The sequence below is a fragment of the Corvus brachyrhynchos genome, unplaced genomic scaffold (assembly GCF_000691975.1).
Source record: "Corvus brachyrhynchos isolate BGI_N302 unplaced genomic scaffold, ASM69197v1 scaffold162, whole genome shotgun sequence".
NCBI lineage: Eukaryota > Metazoa > Chordata > Aves > Passeriformes > Corvidae > Corvus > Corvus brachyrhynchos.
In genome coordinates this window covers 455,844-472,082 of record NW_008236696.1, presented here as the reverse complement: position 1 = coordinate 472,082, position 16,239 = coordinate 455,844, and the positions used below count along the sequence as shown (strand labels likewise).

At 40.3% G+C, this 16,239-nt stretch overlaps 1 protein-coding gene across 1 annotated transcript; it reads right to left on the bottom strand.

The window, feature by feature from the left end:
- Positions 1–3,020: 3,020 nt before the first annotated feature.
- On the bottom strand, positions 3,021–11,726 carry SEC62 (SEC62 homolog, preprotein translocation factor). Its single transcript, XM_017726861.1, has 7 exons — positions 11,581–11,726; positions 11,095–11,200; positions 9,869–10,079; positions 8,077–8,169; positions 5,998–6,058; positions 5,576–5,695; positions 3,021–5,018 (listed from the first exon to the last, which is right to left on the bottom strand). The coding sequence occupies exons 1-7, from the start codon at positions 11,609–11,611 to the stop codon at positions 4,552–4,554; spliced, it is 1,089 nt and encodes a 362-aa protein (XP_017582350.1). The 5' UTR covers positions 11,612–11,726; the 3' UTR covers positions 3,021–4,551.
- Positions 11,727–16,239: the final 4,513 nt, after the last annotated feature.

The following is a 16,239-nucleotide window of genomic DNA, read 5'->3' as shown; positions in this document are numbered from 1 at the left end:
ACTAATTCTTAACAAGAGCAGCCTCATTTTAAAGAAAAGGTGAGTCCAGCACTATTGTCCATGCTAAGCCCTGCATGAAAACCACTGAGAAACTGCAGCTCAACTGCTTTGGATCTTGCGAAATGTTTGATACAGACTTTCTTGTACAAATAGTGTAATAAAGAATGGTGTTCAAGCTTGCATGATTCAAGGTTTGGTTTTAAAAATGTATGAGAAGTAGCTGGATGAGATGTCAGCCAAGGAGTAAGTGATACAGCCCTCTCTTCCCACAGCAGCTGGGAAAGGGTAGAAGGAGCAGTGGGAGGACATGCAGGTCCTGAGCATCTCCTTTGTGACTACTGTGTGAGAGCAGGAAATTATCTCCAGAATCTGTCTCCTGCTCTGGTTTTGTGGTGGCTCTAATTTGTGGATCTACTCTGAATTTGTCCCAGTACAACTCCTTGAAGAATTTAGACTCGAATATGAGGAAGTAAGGCTAACACAAGCTTTCTAGAACTCAAGGAAATAATACATGTAGAATTTTCTGTTGGAAACTTTGATCTAGGTCAGGATAAGGCAGATTTTGGGGACAAGAGGGAGGGGAAGGATAGGTCCCTGTTACAAACAGCTGGAGCCTCTTTCCCAGGACAGACTAATTCTTAACAAGAGCAGCCTCATTTTAAAGAAAAGGTGAGTCCAGCACTATTGTCCATGCTAAGCCCTGCATGAAAACCACTGAGAAACTGCAGCTCAACTGCTTTGGATCTTGCGAAATGTTTGATACAGACTTTCTTGTACAAATAGTGTAATAAAGAATGGTGTTCAAGCTTGCATGATTCAAGGTTTGGTTTTAAAAATGTATGAGAAGTAGCTGGATGAGATGTCAGCCAAGGAGTAAGTGATACAGCCCTCTCTTCCCACAGCAGCTGGGAAAGGGTAGAAGGAGCAGTGGGAGGACATGCAGGTCCTGAGCATCTCCTTTGTGACTACTGTGTGAGAGCAGGAAATTATCTCCAGAATCTGTCTCCTGCTCTGGTTTTGTGGTGGCTCTAATTTGTGGATCTACTCTGAATTTGTCCCAGTACAACTCCTGGAAGAATTTAGACTCGAATATGAGGAAGTAAGGCTAACACAAGCTTTCTAGAACTCAAGGAAATAATACATGTAGAATTTTCTGTTGGAAACTTTGATCTAGGTCAGGATAAGGCAGATTTTGGGGACAAGAGGGAGGGGAAAGGATAGGTCCCTGTTACAAACAGCTGGGCTGTGTCATCTACAGTCAGGCCCATCAGGACCAAGAGCTCATTTAGGCTCTGGGACACCCAGTGAAGGTGAAGTCAGTCTTTGTCCTCACCATGGCCCCTCCAGGGGGAAAACAGGTATGTACATACTGAGACTTAAATTTTCCAGGTGCTTTTAGGTGTATTTTATTGTGTAAATTGCTTATGTTTGTGGCTGGGATAGAAATTTTGGCATGGACACTGCAAGGGGTACCCAGCTCAACAGCTCAACAGAGGGAGGCACAGGGCAGGGCACAGAGAGGAAATGTTCTGTAAGCTGAGCTCCCTTGAACTGATTCTGACAACAAATTCAGGGGGCATTCTGGCAGGACTTCCAACTGCTGCCAGTCAATCTCCTCAGCTGGAAGAGGATGTTTCTCTGTTGCCCAGGGCTTTTGATGCCAGCTGTGAGGCAGGAATATTGCTCTGCTGTCACTGTGAGACCTTGTTAGGAAAGAATTACATCCTCAGAGGAGCTGCAGGGAACCTGGGAAGGCTCTGAGGGCTCAGCGCCACGGTGAGACAAAAGCTAAGCCTGGCAGGTGTTTTCTATTTCTACAGTTCATGTTTACATTGTCTACACTTAGTGTTTACATGGGGCAGATGCTTCTGCCACCACACTCCTGAGCCCTGGGAAAGTGTAACGAGAGTGAACTGAGGAACTGAGACATTCTCCAGTTTTCTTTACCTGCCTCTGTTTAAGGACCCCAGAACATGACAGGTGAGCTGAGGTTACTGTATCTGTACCAGAGCAGAGCACACTGGGGTGTAGCATCTCTGCTAAACACTGATCTGCATTAATACTCCTTTGTGTTTTATCAATAATTATTTAATTTAAAATATGTTGGAATAATCATATCTTCTTGCAAAGAAAGAAAATCAGAAAATTATACTGGGAGGAATATCAGTAAGACCAGTATAAAATTTTATTGCAGGAAGGACATTTTAGTAGTGTAGTTATAACTTTCCACTAAATATCTGTGTATTTGTTCTCATGAGGTCACCCTAGACTCTACAAGTTAAAAATCAAAATCATTAAGAAGAATGTTGAAATGCCTGATATAAAAATCTAAAGGTGGCCAAGTCCTTTTGTGATTTCTTCTTTGAACTGGAAGTTTTTGGTCATGATACCTTAAGACCACTCATAATTTTGCTATTACTGGCATGCTGTAACCACTTCTTTTTCATTATCTTATTCCAAAATACTTCAGAAGTATTTGGGGGATATTTCTGGGAAAACTACCTTACAGTAATGAGTCATGAAGTTCTTTCCTTAACCACTGACCAAATCTTTCTTACCCCACCTCAGAGATCAGAGCTGTTCACAGCAGATCAAGTGAGGAGTTTAAGGCCAGTTCCATTTCTAGGCTGCAGGAGCCCAGAACTCTGTCAAGGTGACAAGTGTCTGATGGTTAATTCTGAGACCCAGACCCCTGTCCCCAGGTGGGCAGCGCTGGCACGTGGCACACGGCCCCTGAACAGGGAGCAGATGGCAACATCAGTTTTTATTTGACCGTTGTCACTTGATTTGCTCAGCAAGGCCCTGAAGGTGTTATTTCACTTGGCGGAGGAAACGTACTTAAGTAACTAAAACCCACTGCATTAACTTCTTAGAACCCTGTCCAGAGCTTGGCTGCCCTGTGATGCCCCAGTGCAGGCTCTGCTCTCCCCGTCACATTGTGCACACCCCCGTCAGGTACAACAGGACTTCGTTAGCTCTTTTAATTAGTGATAACACACAAGTGGCCAGGAGTCAATCTGTTTAGTTAATGGGTCCTTTAATTTTTTGCTATATTAATAAAAAAATGATCCAATTGATCTGTTTCCTTATGGAGTAACTATTCAGGATTTAAGAAGCAAATACACCATATTCATGAATTGTTTATCAACACACCCATGATGATGTATATATTTGCACAATCTGAAAAATTAGTATCTTCATCCAAAATGTGGACGCTGGAAGGATGGGAAGCAATTTAGGATAGGAAAAAAAATTCTCTTACCCTCATCTTCTCTGAGTGGACTGGGGAGACAATCAAATCTATAAAGTCCTTGAGAAGAAAGAGGCCGTGTTGTAACTTCTTCCATGCTCAGTCAGCCAGAACCTCCAGTCCATCCTCCACAGAGCCAGTGGGAAGGGATGTGCAGGAGACACCGCACCGGCTCCTCCGGGGGATTTACAAACAAGTTATTAATGGTCATCTCACATCAGCTCTGAGTCACCCAGCCTTGGGAGCACACCAACACTCTCCTGCCTCTTCAGCTTAAAACTACTCCAGTTCCAGAGTACAGAGAGGTTTAACATTAAGGCATCCATACAGCTCTGGTGTTTGCTTTCATTTAATAAAGATCAATTTACTCAAATACATGGAATGTTGGCACAAAACTAAAGCTTCTGTGGAACAGCTACCAATCATACACAAATACTCTGTGAGGTCCTCTCGACTTGCATTTCTCTGATAGATACACCACAACATGGCTTCAATAATACAAACTGAATGCTGGATCAAATCTCTAAATAATAAGTAGCAGTTAAAGTAAATGGTTTGCTTTATTCGTAAATTATGTACAGAATACATTTTTTTTTTAATTATGATGGAGCAGGAGAAAGAAAACAGCCATCATTTCCAAACCATGCTGCTTCCTTCACCTGCTGGAGATGACATCTCTTCTCTGCACCGGATGCACAAAACCAGTTTGGATTTCCTCAGTTGCTGGCACACAGGCTGGAGAAACAGAGAACACTGCAGCCAAATTCAGCACTACCAGCTCCTCTACTGTCAGCAAAATACTTCTGCTAAAACTAGTTTTCTCAGGAAAGTTCTCACAATCTTTTGAAAACAAAATCAAGAAAAATATCAAGAAGGCTGTGGGCTAAGAAGGGCTTTACCTAACTATCAGATGAGTATAACTAGGAATAATCTGAGATTTGGTCATTCAACTTTTATCTGGTTTACAAAAGCAAGTTTGAGAAGCTAAACTAATTCACCAGTTATGCAAGTACCAGAAAATGATGTTTTTCAGTATGTTTGAGGACAATCTGGGCAATCTATCAATCAATAGAAAACTTGTCAAATTGATAAAACTTCCGTAAATGGATATTAATGATTAACATAGTATCAAGTAATCAAGTTAATGGTTAAAAAAAAAATGTAGGAACTAGATATAAAACTGTTTGGTAACACAGATATTTCAGCAAACGAAGATGCTACTGTATGGTCTATGTTTTGGTGATCAGCCAACAAAGAAAATCCCAACCATTTGCACATACTTAGTCCCAAACCACAGTGAGTTATGATTTTCCATGTGAAGGCCCACTTTCGGTATCTTCCTCCTCTTCCTCCTCACAATCCCCTTCATCTGTTTGCTGTTCCAGTTCCTCTTTTGTGATCATTTCAAAGTCGTTTCCATTGCCACTACTGTGCTGGGACCTGTCATCTTCGCGCCTGTCACTGTCAGTGTCTGAATGTCGCTCTCCTCCTGAGCCGTCTGTTCCCGAGTTCCTTGTGGCTTCTGTTTTTCCATCCTCCTCTTCCTTCTTCTCACTATCTGATTTCTCCTCGCTGTCGTATTTTTGCTGCTTTTTGGATTCTGATTTTTCCTCTTTCTTTAAGTCTGCTTTTGGTCCTTTGTATTCATGTGTGTACAGAGGCCTGAAGGAGTCAATGAATCCCACATCTGCTGTAAGGTTTGGCAAGAACCAGAAGTGATGCCTTCCTCCAGTGATGAGCCAGATGATAAGGAAAAGGATGCAGCGAGCTGTGTGAAAACAAGGGAAATTTTGGATTTTGTTGTAGACACACACAGTGTACAACCATGGTGTAAGAGATGTTCACTGCTAATTCCCACCGCCAACGAGGGACTGGGGGCTGTTGGGGGGAAAGTTCTCACTCCACAATAGCTGTGTGGAGTAGTTTGTTCTTACCACGTGTTCCCCACCCCACTAACCATGGATCTCTTATCTCTGATTTAGCTCTTAACCCCTCTGCTACAGAAAGCTTTAAAATCCTGGTGACACCATTCTCACCTCTAAAATCTGTTTGTATGTGCCATTCCGAGTTTGTTCTGCACTTTTTTGTTTAACCAGAGGCAGTAAACAGATCTGCACTACACAGGAAACACCAACAGGCGACACGAGCCTGAGCTCTCTCTTCCCGTGGCACAACTGTGACACCCGCTGGCCGGAGGGAAGCGCACACAGGATCGGCCCGGCTGCGGCTGAACAACGTCCCGGGAAGCGGCACCGCCCAGCTCCGAGCTCGGGAAAGAGCCGGGCTACGCCTCCGCCCTCTCAGACCCCGCCTGCCGACACTCACCGACGGCAAGGAGCAGAATACTGGCGACAAAGCAGCCGGCGCCCACGCTGAGGTAATAAACACCGACACGCATCTCGGCTGGCCAGAGCGGGAACAGGGTGGCGGCTATAACGGCAATCACTGAGCAGGGACGGCAGGAGAGAGGCACGAGAAGCATCATTAGCTTTTCCTGGTACATGTACAGAGGTTCCAGGCTTACTGCTCATTCAAAGTAGTGCCTTAGACTCAGTTAACATCTATACTATTTCAGATTAAAAAAATAAAATTAGCTGATTTGTCTTATCCTACACAAATACAAGTTCTAGGGTCAGAAATCTATCATTCATATTTCATATTTTTACATAACCCACATTTGCCCACTGGACAACTCACTGGTTGGCTTCAGGCAACAAATAAACAACTTTGTGTCGACTCTGACTTACCAAGTACAAGTCCCATGGCAAAAGTTTTAAAGTGAACGGGGTCATAGATCCACACATACACCTACAACAGAAACGATCTGGTTTACACTCAGAAAACAAGCTCTCTGATAAACATCTCATGTATTCCCTCACCCAAACACTCACTGCCAGGCTGCAATGCTTGGTGCTGAGCAAAAGGCCTTCTGGTCAGCACCCGGGCAGGGCAAGGGGTCGTGATTCCTAGGAAGGGTAACTGACAGGTGATGTAATCCTGAGGAAAACAATCAGACAGCAGAACTGACGGGAAAATGAAAGATTCAGAAGTATCACTGAATCAAGATTTGGTTGTATCTTTATTCATTAACGTTGTTCAGCATGAAGCAAAAAAAAACTTCTGCAAAAAATAAAGAAGTTTCCCAAGTCCACCAAGTAGAAACAAGAAGTCCTGTGAACTTCGAAAACACCCAGACTGAACACCTGGAACAAAGGATGCAGCTGGAACGCTCACTGCAGGCCCTGTGCTAGGCTCACATCAGTGTCACTGTACCCTCTGTCCCACAGCACTTTTACCTCAATGTCTACAGTTGCAACACTCAGAGCCAATGTTTGTGTGAGAACTGTGGGTCCATTCGAATCTGAGCTCATCATCCATCAGCTAGAAACTTCTGGGTGAAGTGCAGGATTTTCTGAACTAGCAAAATCTTAATTTTTTTCTTAGCAAGCTAAACAGTTTGAATCTGAGCTTCTAACTGAAAAGAAGCTGCTGGTTACTAGAAACCAGCAACCTTCATTGCAGATGTGTCAATACCAACTACTGGAAGGACACGTGGGAGGCAGCGGTGATTCTGTGTGATGCAATAAATATTTAACACTCTGCTTCTCACAGGATGCCAAAGTTGGCTGTATTCAGGTGTAGCTGCTGCCAGTCGGCTGCTCTGTGAGCCCAAGCAAGCTGAAGATGGTGACTGAGCAATAAGTGGGGGATATCCAGTGTTTCTAAGTGCAAAATAATGAAGAAAAGGGAAAAACCCAGCTCTAAGGCAAATACACAAGGACTGGCTGTAAATTAGCAACTACTTAAAAAAAGCTCTTGTGAGTTGCAGTTGTTAAAAAATGTCAGCTCATTAATAACCAGAGGAGTAAGTGATGTTAAGACAAGCAGTAAATACTGTGATATTGCAAATATTGTCTGCAGCCTCATTTGGAATGCGCACTTCATGTAAAGACGACAGGGAGGATCAGAGCTGGGTGTGATTCCACATGAGATGGGATGAAACAGAGCAAAGCACATGTAGAAGAACTGAGAAAGGTAAAATCAAGATACAAATAGGAAGCACATTTTCTGCACAAGTGATTTATTTACAGAATTTGCTGCCATGTATATTTTATAACCAAAGGAATACAAGAATCCTGGGGGAGATTCCAGTACAGCCACACAGCACAGCACAGTAAAACTTACCACTTATCCCAAACTTAAGAAACACAAATGTGACTCTGTACATTACAGAGCTGGTAAATAATTAAATTCTTTGTCTTCCAGAACAGCAAAGCAGAGAGAAGAATTTAAGTGCTAAATTCAGTGCTAAAGCCAGGATGAGCATTTTTTTAATGCCAAAGGGTCACCTGTCTGCTCGGATCACAAAGCCATGCAGGTATTTTTTACTTCCCCTCCTGCAACTGAACACGGTGTCCTGGAAGGCTTGTTTGGTTTAGAACAACTTTGGCATGGCAGTGGCTATGGGATAAATTGAGCTGGAGGAACCTCAGGAGTTTCTGTCCCACCCTCCTATCCCCACCTTCCTGTCCCCACCAGCCCCTGAATCCACCCTGAAGACAAACATTTCACCTCATGGCCACCAACACCTCAACTACTGGTAAGGAAGTTTTCTTTGGGATTTTTTTGAAGTTACTGTCCTATATTTACCTGTCTTTAACCTCCTTGCAAATATCTGAAAATCTGGTTTTACGATCAGACAGCACACTGCCATTAATTTTTCTTTCAACATGTCACGAAGGAGTTTGCAGAAATCTAGTAAATTAAGCTATTGTCTGACAATAGCATGGTGACACCCAAAGTTGAAAAGTACCTATAAATCTTACCTCATTTCCATCCAAGAAAACTTGGTCTTCATGTGGCTCAAGTTTAAATTTCCTCTTAGTTTCTTTTTTCTTGGGTGTTCCTGGGGTGTCATCCTGAGGACAAACAAGTGTTTTATCTATATCTAATATATTATATGTATAAATTATAATATATAAAAAAATACATATGCAAATAATTATATATATAAATTACAAAAAATTAAGATTTTAAAATTTCTATATTTTATATTGTATATTATTTTTATGATATATTTTTATTTAATTTATAGTATCTGTTAATATATTTAATCTGATAACTTTTCACAAACTTAAGATCATGTTCACACATTTTTTTTTAAGTAAAGATACTTTATTTCCTCCTGTTCTTATTTATTACCAACTGGGTACCTCAAAAATCAAGGAAAATTGTAAGCAAATAGAAATTTCTTAGTTAGTGTCTAAGGACTAGACTATGACTTCAGGATTACACTGTGCTGTCAAATGCCTAGCAAAGCTGGGCTGATACTAACAGAAGTCTGTACAGGGATCATGAACAGGGAACAACACTTCACCATCACTGACTTTGTTAGAATTATTTGTTATTTAAGTGCAGTATTTACCAAACGGGCATCCTGGCAGAATCAGTTTCTGCCCATTTATTCTTTGTCCTCCTCAATCTCTTTTTGGATCTTGTGCTTCCTCTTCTGTCTCCTGTTTCCTTCTCTCTGCTTATTTCGTTGTGAGAAATTAACTTTGTGATTTTGGTCCTGTGTTTCATTCAAGTTCCTACCCACTGGCTTATATAATCCACTAAATATCTGTTCAATAAATAATGATTAGTTTAAAAATTAACATACATTTAATAATGCACCTCCCCTGATGACAGTGGATTGGAGGAGTTTGTTACTTTCATACTCAGCATTTTGCAGTACCTCAAGAGTTGGGTAATCTTACACTGTGTTGGGACTGCAATGGGAATGTTCTGTTTATAATTCTTTTATTTGCCATTTAGGTTTCTTCTGACACCCAAACCTTTGTAGGCAGACTATAACTCTCACTAGATGTGCCATTGTTTCACTTAGGAATGCCTGAACGGGAATAACTTTGGAGCACTATCCTACTAACTCTCACTGATTCAGACCACTGTGTATAGAAGAAACACCATATTCACTCATCAAGTTTCTCCTGCAGTTTCCCAACATTTTAATTTAGAAATTCTCTTCTGCTAATAATAAGTAAGTAATAAAACCAATCAGGAGTGAAAACAAACTTACATTAAAACCCATACAGCAGTAGTTTAAACTTGGAGATAAGTGAAAGGAGGCAGGATGCAGCTCAGTCACGGAGCTGTGACACAACACGGCTGCTGTTCCACAGCCAGTTACAGGCCCCACACACCAAATGTGACATTCCAAACATTCTTGTTACCAAACACCGAAAAACTGTTTGTGCTTCACTCATGCAGCTGCACTGGTTTGGATGTTTGGTCACATGCACATGTGTTATTCTATGGTAACTGATGTACACAGCCTCCCTGCCTGCTGCCACTGGAGAGAAACAGGTTTTGATTAACTCAGCCCACATTAAAAGATGACGAGGTACATAAAGGCCAACTGAAGCCTCTTTTTTGATCTAGACCAAAATAAGAATTGAAAAGGTAACAAAAAAATCCAGCATATTTCAGAGATGAAAGCAGGAAAAAAAAGCAAGGCATATTTTAGAATAACCAATGTTTCAGCCAGTGCAATCTTAAAAATCAGTCGATGTATTTGTTACAGGTTTGTCTCTTCTCTTACACACACAGAGTACTTACCTTCTTACACTCATCTTTTTCACCATCCTTTTTCTTTTCCTTTTCTTTCTCCTTCTTAGTTTTTTCATCTTTGCCACTTTCCTTCTTGCTCTTTTTCTCCTCTTCTTTCCCACTTTCAGCCTTTCCTTTTTCCTTTTCTTTCTTTGTATCCTTGTCAGGTTTCATTTTCATCACTTTCAATGCTCGATGAAAGAACTGTTTTTTCAGGAGTCTTAAAACAAAAGAAGTTAAATGATTCATTTAAGTGCAGCTGTGAGAACAACATTTACACTCAATTATGTTATTAGACACCATTCTAGATCATCTCTCTAACATAATCATGACCAGCATGACTGAAAGGCAAGGTCACCATCATCTGCTCTATTTACAGCTACATACACCAGACCTAATTATCTCGTATCTTGCCTGTTGCATTGCTTTTTTTGGTTCATCTGTTCAAAACTGGGTAAAAACTGTACTTTTCTGTGGCAGCATTTTGCAGATATAAATGAACACACAAGATGTAGGATGCAGAAAGCCACCAGATCCATTCAATTATCTTTCCCATTAATGCAATTTCTGCAATAATTATTTTCAAGTTCATGTCAACGTATTTCATAGCCAAAATAAGGAAGTGGACATAGAGCTCATCAAGATCATTGGTAAGTGATGCACGATGAACAGAACCGCTCTGTTAAAACTATAGTACATATGCAAGTATTCCCTTTCTGTCAGCTACAAACAGACCTTACTGCAAGTGCATATATTATTTATATATGTATGTAGATATAAAGATAAAAATGCATGGCCAGCAGGGCACCAGGATGTAGTACTTGGTATTCTTAAGGTCGTCACCAACAAGAAACATCCTTGAAAGGAGCACAGCTGAATTCCCAACAGGAAGAGCAGTACAGAATCCTGCTCCTCAGACAGCAAGGACAGAGAGATTTGAGAGCTCTGACCCTACTAACTTCAAATATTGTCAAAATTCCAGAAATTCATTTGGTTCATCTTGCTGCCCCAAGCAGTACAGTGAAAGCCTGAGAGAGTTTTGGGAACAAAAATAATAAAACGACACCATTTTCACACTCAAACACAGCAATAAAAATACAATCATTATTTTTGCATACAAACAACCACTGAAGTTTTAGGATGCACAAAGCCCAAGTTACATTGATTCTTAAGTAACTATGATGTCTGGACAACTACAGTCATTAATGACACTGATGAAGTAGCCTGGGTCATACCTGTTGCAGTAATCAACTACAGACTCTCGGGTTGTAAAGAGAGCCTCCTCCCCTTTCTTAGCCTTTGCCCATTTAGAATCCAGGAGGCAATCCACAGCTTTTGAGGCTAGAAGAAAAAATGGAATTTAAAGTGTATTAAAATTATTTTCAACATTTAGTCTATGTTCCTTGAACCACAATGACCAGTCTGTTCTGATGATGTTCCACATCCTTTCAATCTTTCAAGTAAGACTACTCAATATTCTGAAAAATATTCCTCTTGACAAAACACACCTTTAAATCACAGAGTGTAAAGTTTATTGCATTTACTCCAGGCTAGTGAAATTCATTTTGTGACTTCCTAATACTTTGATAAGTTTTCAAAACCAAACTCTAAGATCAGTACTTATTAGATAAAGTACTATTAATAAAAATAAAACAGCCTCTCCCACCCTCCAAGTACAATATTTGAAGAAACCTTAATTCTCTAGTTAAAAGCAACCCTACCAATAAAATAATCAACTCTGTGGCCCATCATGTTGGTGGATTTTGTTGGACAGTTGAATCGCAAGTATTTAGCAACAGCCTTCTCCTCCTTGAATGGCTCACCAACTTCCTACAGTGGGAAAAGTCAAAAATTATTAATACAGTTTTAAACATATAAGAAAATCACTCATTTGGGCTTTAAAAACCAGGTATTGCAAAGTCTTCATTATTTCACAGCAATATATAAATAACAAATAAAATATAAAGGATGTGAAAATAGGTCAAGTCATTTTTTCTGAGAACTTTCTTGTCTACATGAAGCAAAAAGCAGGAAATCTTAAGTCAGATGAACTGAAGGTAAGGAGTACAAACTCCTTTAGCAGATATGTAGAAAGAGCAAACTAAAGGAAGACCTAAGAGGAAAGCAGCACATGGGAAGCTGCTTAAGGCACAGAGCTGGGAGGGAAACCGTTGTGAAGCTGGGAATAAAGAAAAAACAGAGTGAGGAATGAGTGTGTATGAAATGACAGCACTGTACGCACTCTAATGGAACACAGAACAGCCCAAATTTCACATGAAAAGGAGAAAACCATGTTGAAAAGAAGCTGAAAGATTTGGCTAGAAAAGTTCTTTGCTGCTGCATGACTACAGAATGAGACTTTAGAGTACCCTTGAGGAGATTCTTCCAATCTACAGAGTAGAACATCAGGATAAAAGCAAAGCAGGATTAAATATGAACATCAAAACCAGTGTTTTATTGACAGGGAGCCCTTAGTCTGCACACATTCAGAAATTCTGTGCTTTTACCACCTTGCAGAGAGGTAACAGAACTCTGAGATGTGTAAGGCAGAAGGATGGAGATGGGCATTTTCAGGTATGTAAAATTAAGATCTAATATTTGCAAAAAGGGAATGGAAGAACTTTCTAATGCTCCTGCTTCACAATAACGTATCTGAAAAAACCACAGGTTGGGATATTAAACTGACTTATGCTAACTTCCTCAAAATTCTTTTCCATAAGGTTTAATTCTCCAACCCCCCCTGCTACTTGTGGATCAGTAACACAGAAACACTGGGATAGCTTTCCACACTGCAGGGCCTTTTCTGTACCTGTTCCTCTCATGCTGCCTGAAGAAACAGATTATATAAGCCACAAACCAGATTGGTCATTTACAGGAATAAAAGTTTCAGAGTCTATTTAAAGACCTAATTTTCCTAAAGGTCAATAGACATATACAAGCTCCATTACTGCTTTTAAGATGTATAATCATAATCTCACAAGCAGCATGTTAAATGGAAATGCAAGGTCAAATAGATGTGGTTACACCAGAACAAAAGCTTCAGATGGTAAGAGTTGTTAATTTTCAACAGTTTGAACAGCTAACTTTCAAAACCAACTGGTTAATGAGTATCCTAGAGGAGACTGTCGCTTTTCCTATCTGAGAATTTTGAAGAGAATAATACAGACACAAGGTATCCAAGTGACCACAAGACTCCATAGTTGTTAGTTCTGAGACTTTTTAAAAAAGTCTAAATCCTCCATATGAAAGCAGAAATATGCTCACTCACCAGTTAGTTTCAAAAACATGTGCCCAAGTTAGGCCAGATGATCCTAACAGGCCTCAAATGGATATTACCTCCTTCTGCCTGGTCAATCCTTTTTTTTACTTTTAAATTTTAAAAATCCGTATTGAACATCAGATAAAGAAACTATTCCCTGACAGTGCGTGTATGCACACAATTTATGTTTGGTGGTTTCAGGTCCTCTCATACAGTACAGTTGTACCAGTAACTGCAAATCAAACTAAACCACCAAACTTGGTACCAGAGTAATTTAACAGCAACAAAAGGAGCTCCAATGCACTGAAATAAAACGAGTGACTGCGTCCCATCATTACCACATGGGCTAAGGCACCAGGAAACTGGGGAGTGCAGGCAGCAGCTGTGTGTGAAACGCTGCTTTTCTAGGCATTCCTATCAGCAAATGAAATTTGGAACAACTCACAGGGCAAATGTTCTTCACAGCACAGACAGTAAAACAGTCAGAGAAGCTGCAGATATTCACATTAGTGTTAATTCCTCTGCTAAGGTGGTTTCCCTTTCTTCCTAAAATATTTATGATCCTGCTGGGTCATGTGATGCACTACACAGGCAGGGGCTGGCACCAGGAGATTTTTTTATTGCTCCTTTCTCTCTATTGCTTTGTCCACGAGGGATAGTTTCATAACAGCCCAAACAAAAAAAGCTTCCCTGTGAGTGAGACTGCCACAGTTTAACTGAGCTCATTCTGAGAAAGCGTCCTCTGCGATTTAATTCCCGTTTTTCATCCTATTTTCATCCCTTTGTTTGCAGAGCCAGGCTTCTGATAAAATATGAAAATAGATGACTGACAGAAAATAGCATTATATTCCATCAATAAATGATTTCAACAAAAGTACTGGCAAGTTCATTACCCTGGGCACAACTTTCAAAAGTTGCAGTTCAGTCAAATTTTGTGTTCAGCTGTAAAAATAGCCTAAACCCAGGCACCTGAAGCCTCCTTAGACATTTAGGAAAAGATTATACAAATTAATCGAGGGATAGTTCTGAAAAACTACAAAGCTTTAAACCAAGTAACAAAGTCTTAAGAAGAGTATGAAAATTTCCTGCTATTTAAAGTTTGCTTTTATAGGAAGGACAGAAAGATTCAAGATCTTGTGTAATCTATTTCTAGAATGCTGTAGAATGTTAAAATTCTATGATTAAACTATTATAAAATAATAAAAAAATAGGGTAGTGCCAAATATTTCTGCTCTATATTTTGTTTTAGACTCTTAGATCTACTTTAGTTTTGTATACTGAAAAATGCATGCTGTCACTAGACAGCATGTAAAATTTAGAGATTTACAATCCCTGGTAACTTACAAACTCTGGCCGTTAAAAATAAAATCAAACCAAATTTCTTACTTGTCTAGACAGAAGAACTCCACCTACTGACAGGAAAAGTAGTGCTCAGCCTAGTGACTTGCTAGAAATGCAAAGACATTTTAAATTTTTAAGAATAATTCTCAATCACAATTCTGCCCTGTATGAATTTATAAAAGGACATTGAGATTTTTCAAACCCAGGGACCTTCCAGACCCACTGAAGTTAAGGGAAAATCCTCATCAAATTTACCATTACCTCCCAAATCAAAGTACAGCACAGTTCTTTCTGGACTTCAATACATGGATGTAGTTCCCAGTTAATTCAACCCCCAGCTGGGACTGCAGCACCAGAGGGACCTGAACACATCACAAATAACATCTGAACGGAGCTATTGAAACCAGTGTGCTCATGAGCTTCCTTCTCCCCCTCAGCTCTACCCAAGCATGATTTATTCAGGTTTTCCTACTCCTGGAACACTTAATGGATGACAAAAGGGCAAAGCACATTTCTGGTTTGAAAACTGCACTCATTTTATTCCCTGTTTGCATCACAGCTGCAAGAAGACAAGTACGACCCAAGACAGGACAATTTCCTTCCACAACCTGGTAACATACAGGGCTTCTGGAAAATCAGAAGAGAGTAAATGATGAGTGTCACAAGCAAGACAAGTTATTCTGTGGGCAGACAAATGCATTACAAGGATTTATGCTCCTCTGTTTCAAAGGGGTCATCAAAATTCTTTTATTTCAATGAAACAAGTATCTAGTTGATTTCTTTGCTCTTAGATTTTCAGAACACCATGACTCAAAGCAGACTGCTGAAGCCTAATAGTTTACACAGTTTTCAGATAAGGAAAGGAAAAATTTAAGCACATTTATCATGTGGCGCCTGTTTTTCAAGCTGAGAGGCTACATCAAAAATGACACTCTGTCAGCCCAGGTTCCATTCCACACACTTCTCATTATGAAGACACCACAACTGCATTAGCCTCCTCTTCTCTTCTCTGAAAGTGCTGAGCACATCACAGCTTGGGCTGAACTGCAGGATTATCTTTTCCCCTTCCCTGTTGACTGTCAGGACCTCAGAGTGGATGTTCTGTGGCAGGGGAATGGGTGATGCTGAGATATTTGTACTTTGCCTAAAAGAAACCAGCATGCCATTGATAAAGAAAAAGCACACAAATTGGCATGATTGGAGTGGGTTGGGGGGAAACAAACACACCAGGGTGTTAGGACTTGCTCTTAGGACTCCATCTCTATTTTCTTCAGTGACTAACAAACATAAACTTGCCCAGCTTCTGCACTGATGACCAGTATAAGGACTGCCCCAGGTCTCTTAAAAGAAACTCTGGCAGAGCCATGTGGAGAAACCAGTTCTTCTGGATTACCATGGCCATGTGCTGGCCACAAAACATTAACTTTTCTTCACAGAAAAAGATCAGCAGATGATTTTCAGTGCAGTACGTATCCTATGAAAACAAAAGTATCTCTTTTCTTCCCTCTTTCTTTTCAACCACTGCTAATTTTTTTGAGCAAAAGCTGTAAACATACAGGGTTCTAAAACAGATCCAAGGAGCAATGTACAGTATTTTGAAGCCGAAACGTGCCAGCTTCAGTCCCCTTCCAACCCCAGGCCAGCTGTTTTGACTTTTTCCCTTCCCACCTCCAAAAATGTAACTCAAGATTTCCAAAACTGATTCTTGTTTTAATGACAACTCAGGCTGCTACTTTTAATTCCCATTTTTCTACTTTTTTTTTGCCCCCTTGATCTTTGT

Coding starts and splice junctions, on each gene's coding strand:
- SEC62 (XM_017726861.1), bottom strand. CDS start 11,611: ATGATGGGCCACAGAGTTGATTATTTTATTG. Junction 11,201..11,580: donor CAGAGTTGATTATTTTATTG/GTAGGGTTGCTT, acceptor TTTTTCTTCTAG/CCTCAAAAGCTGTGGATTGC. Junction 5,696..5,997: donor TGCCATGGGACTTGTACTTG/GTAAGTCAGAGT, acceptor GTCCCTGCTCAG/TGATTGCCGTTATAGCCGCC.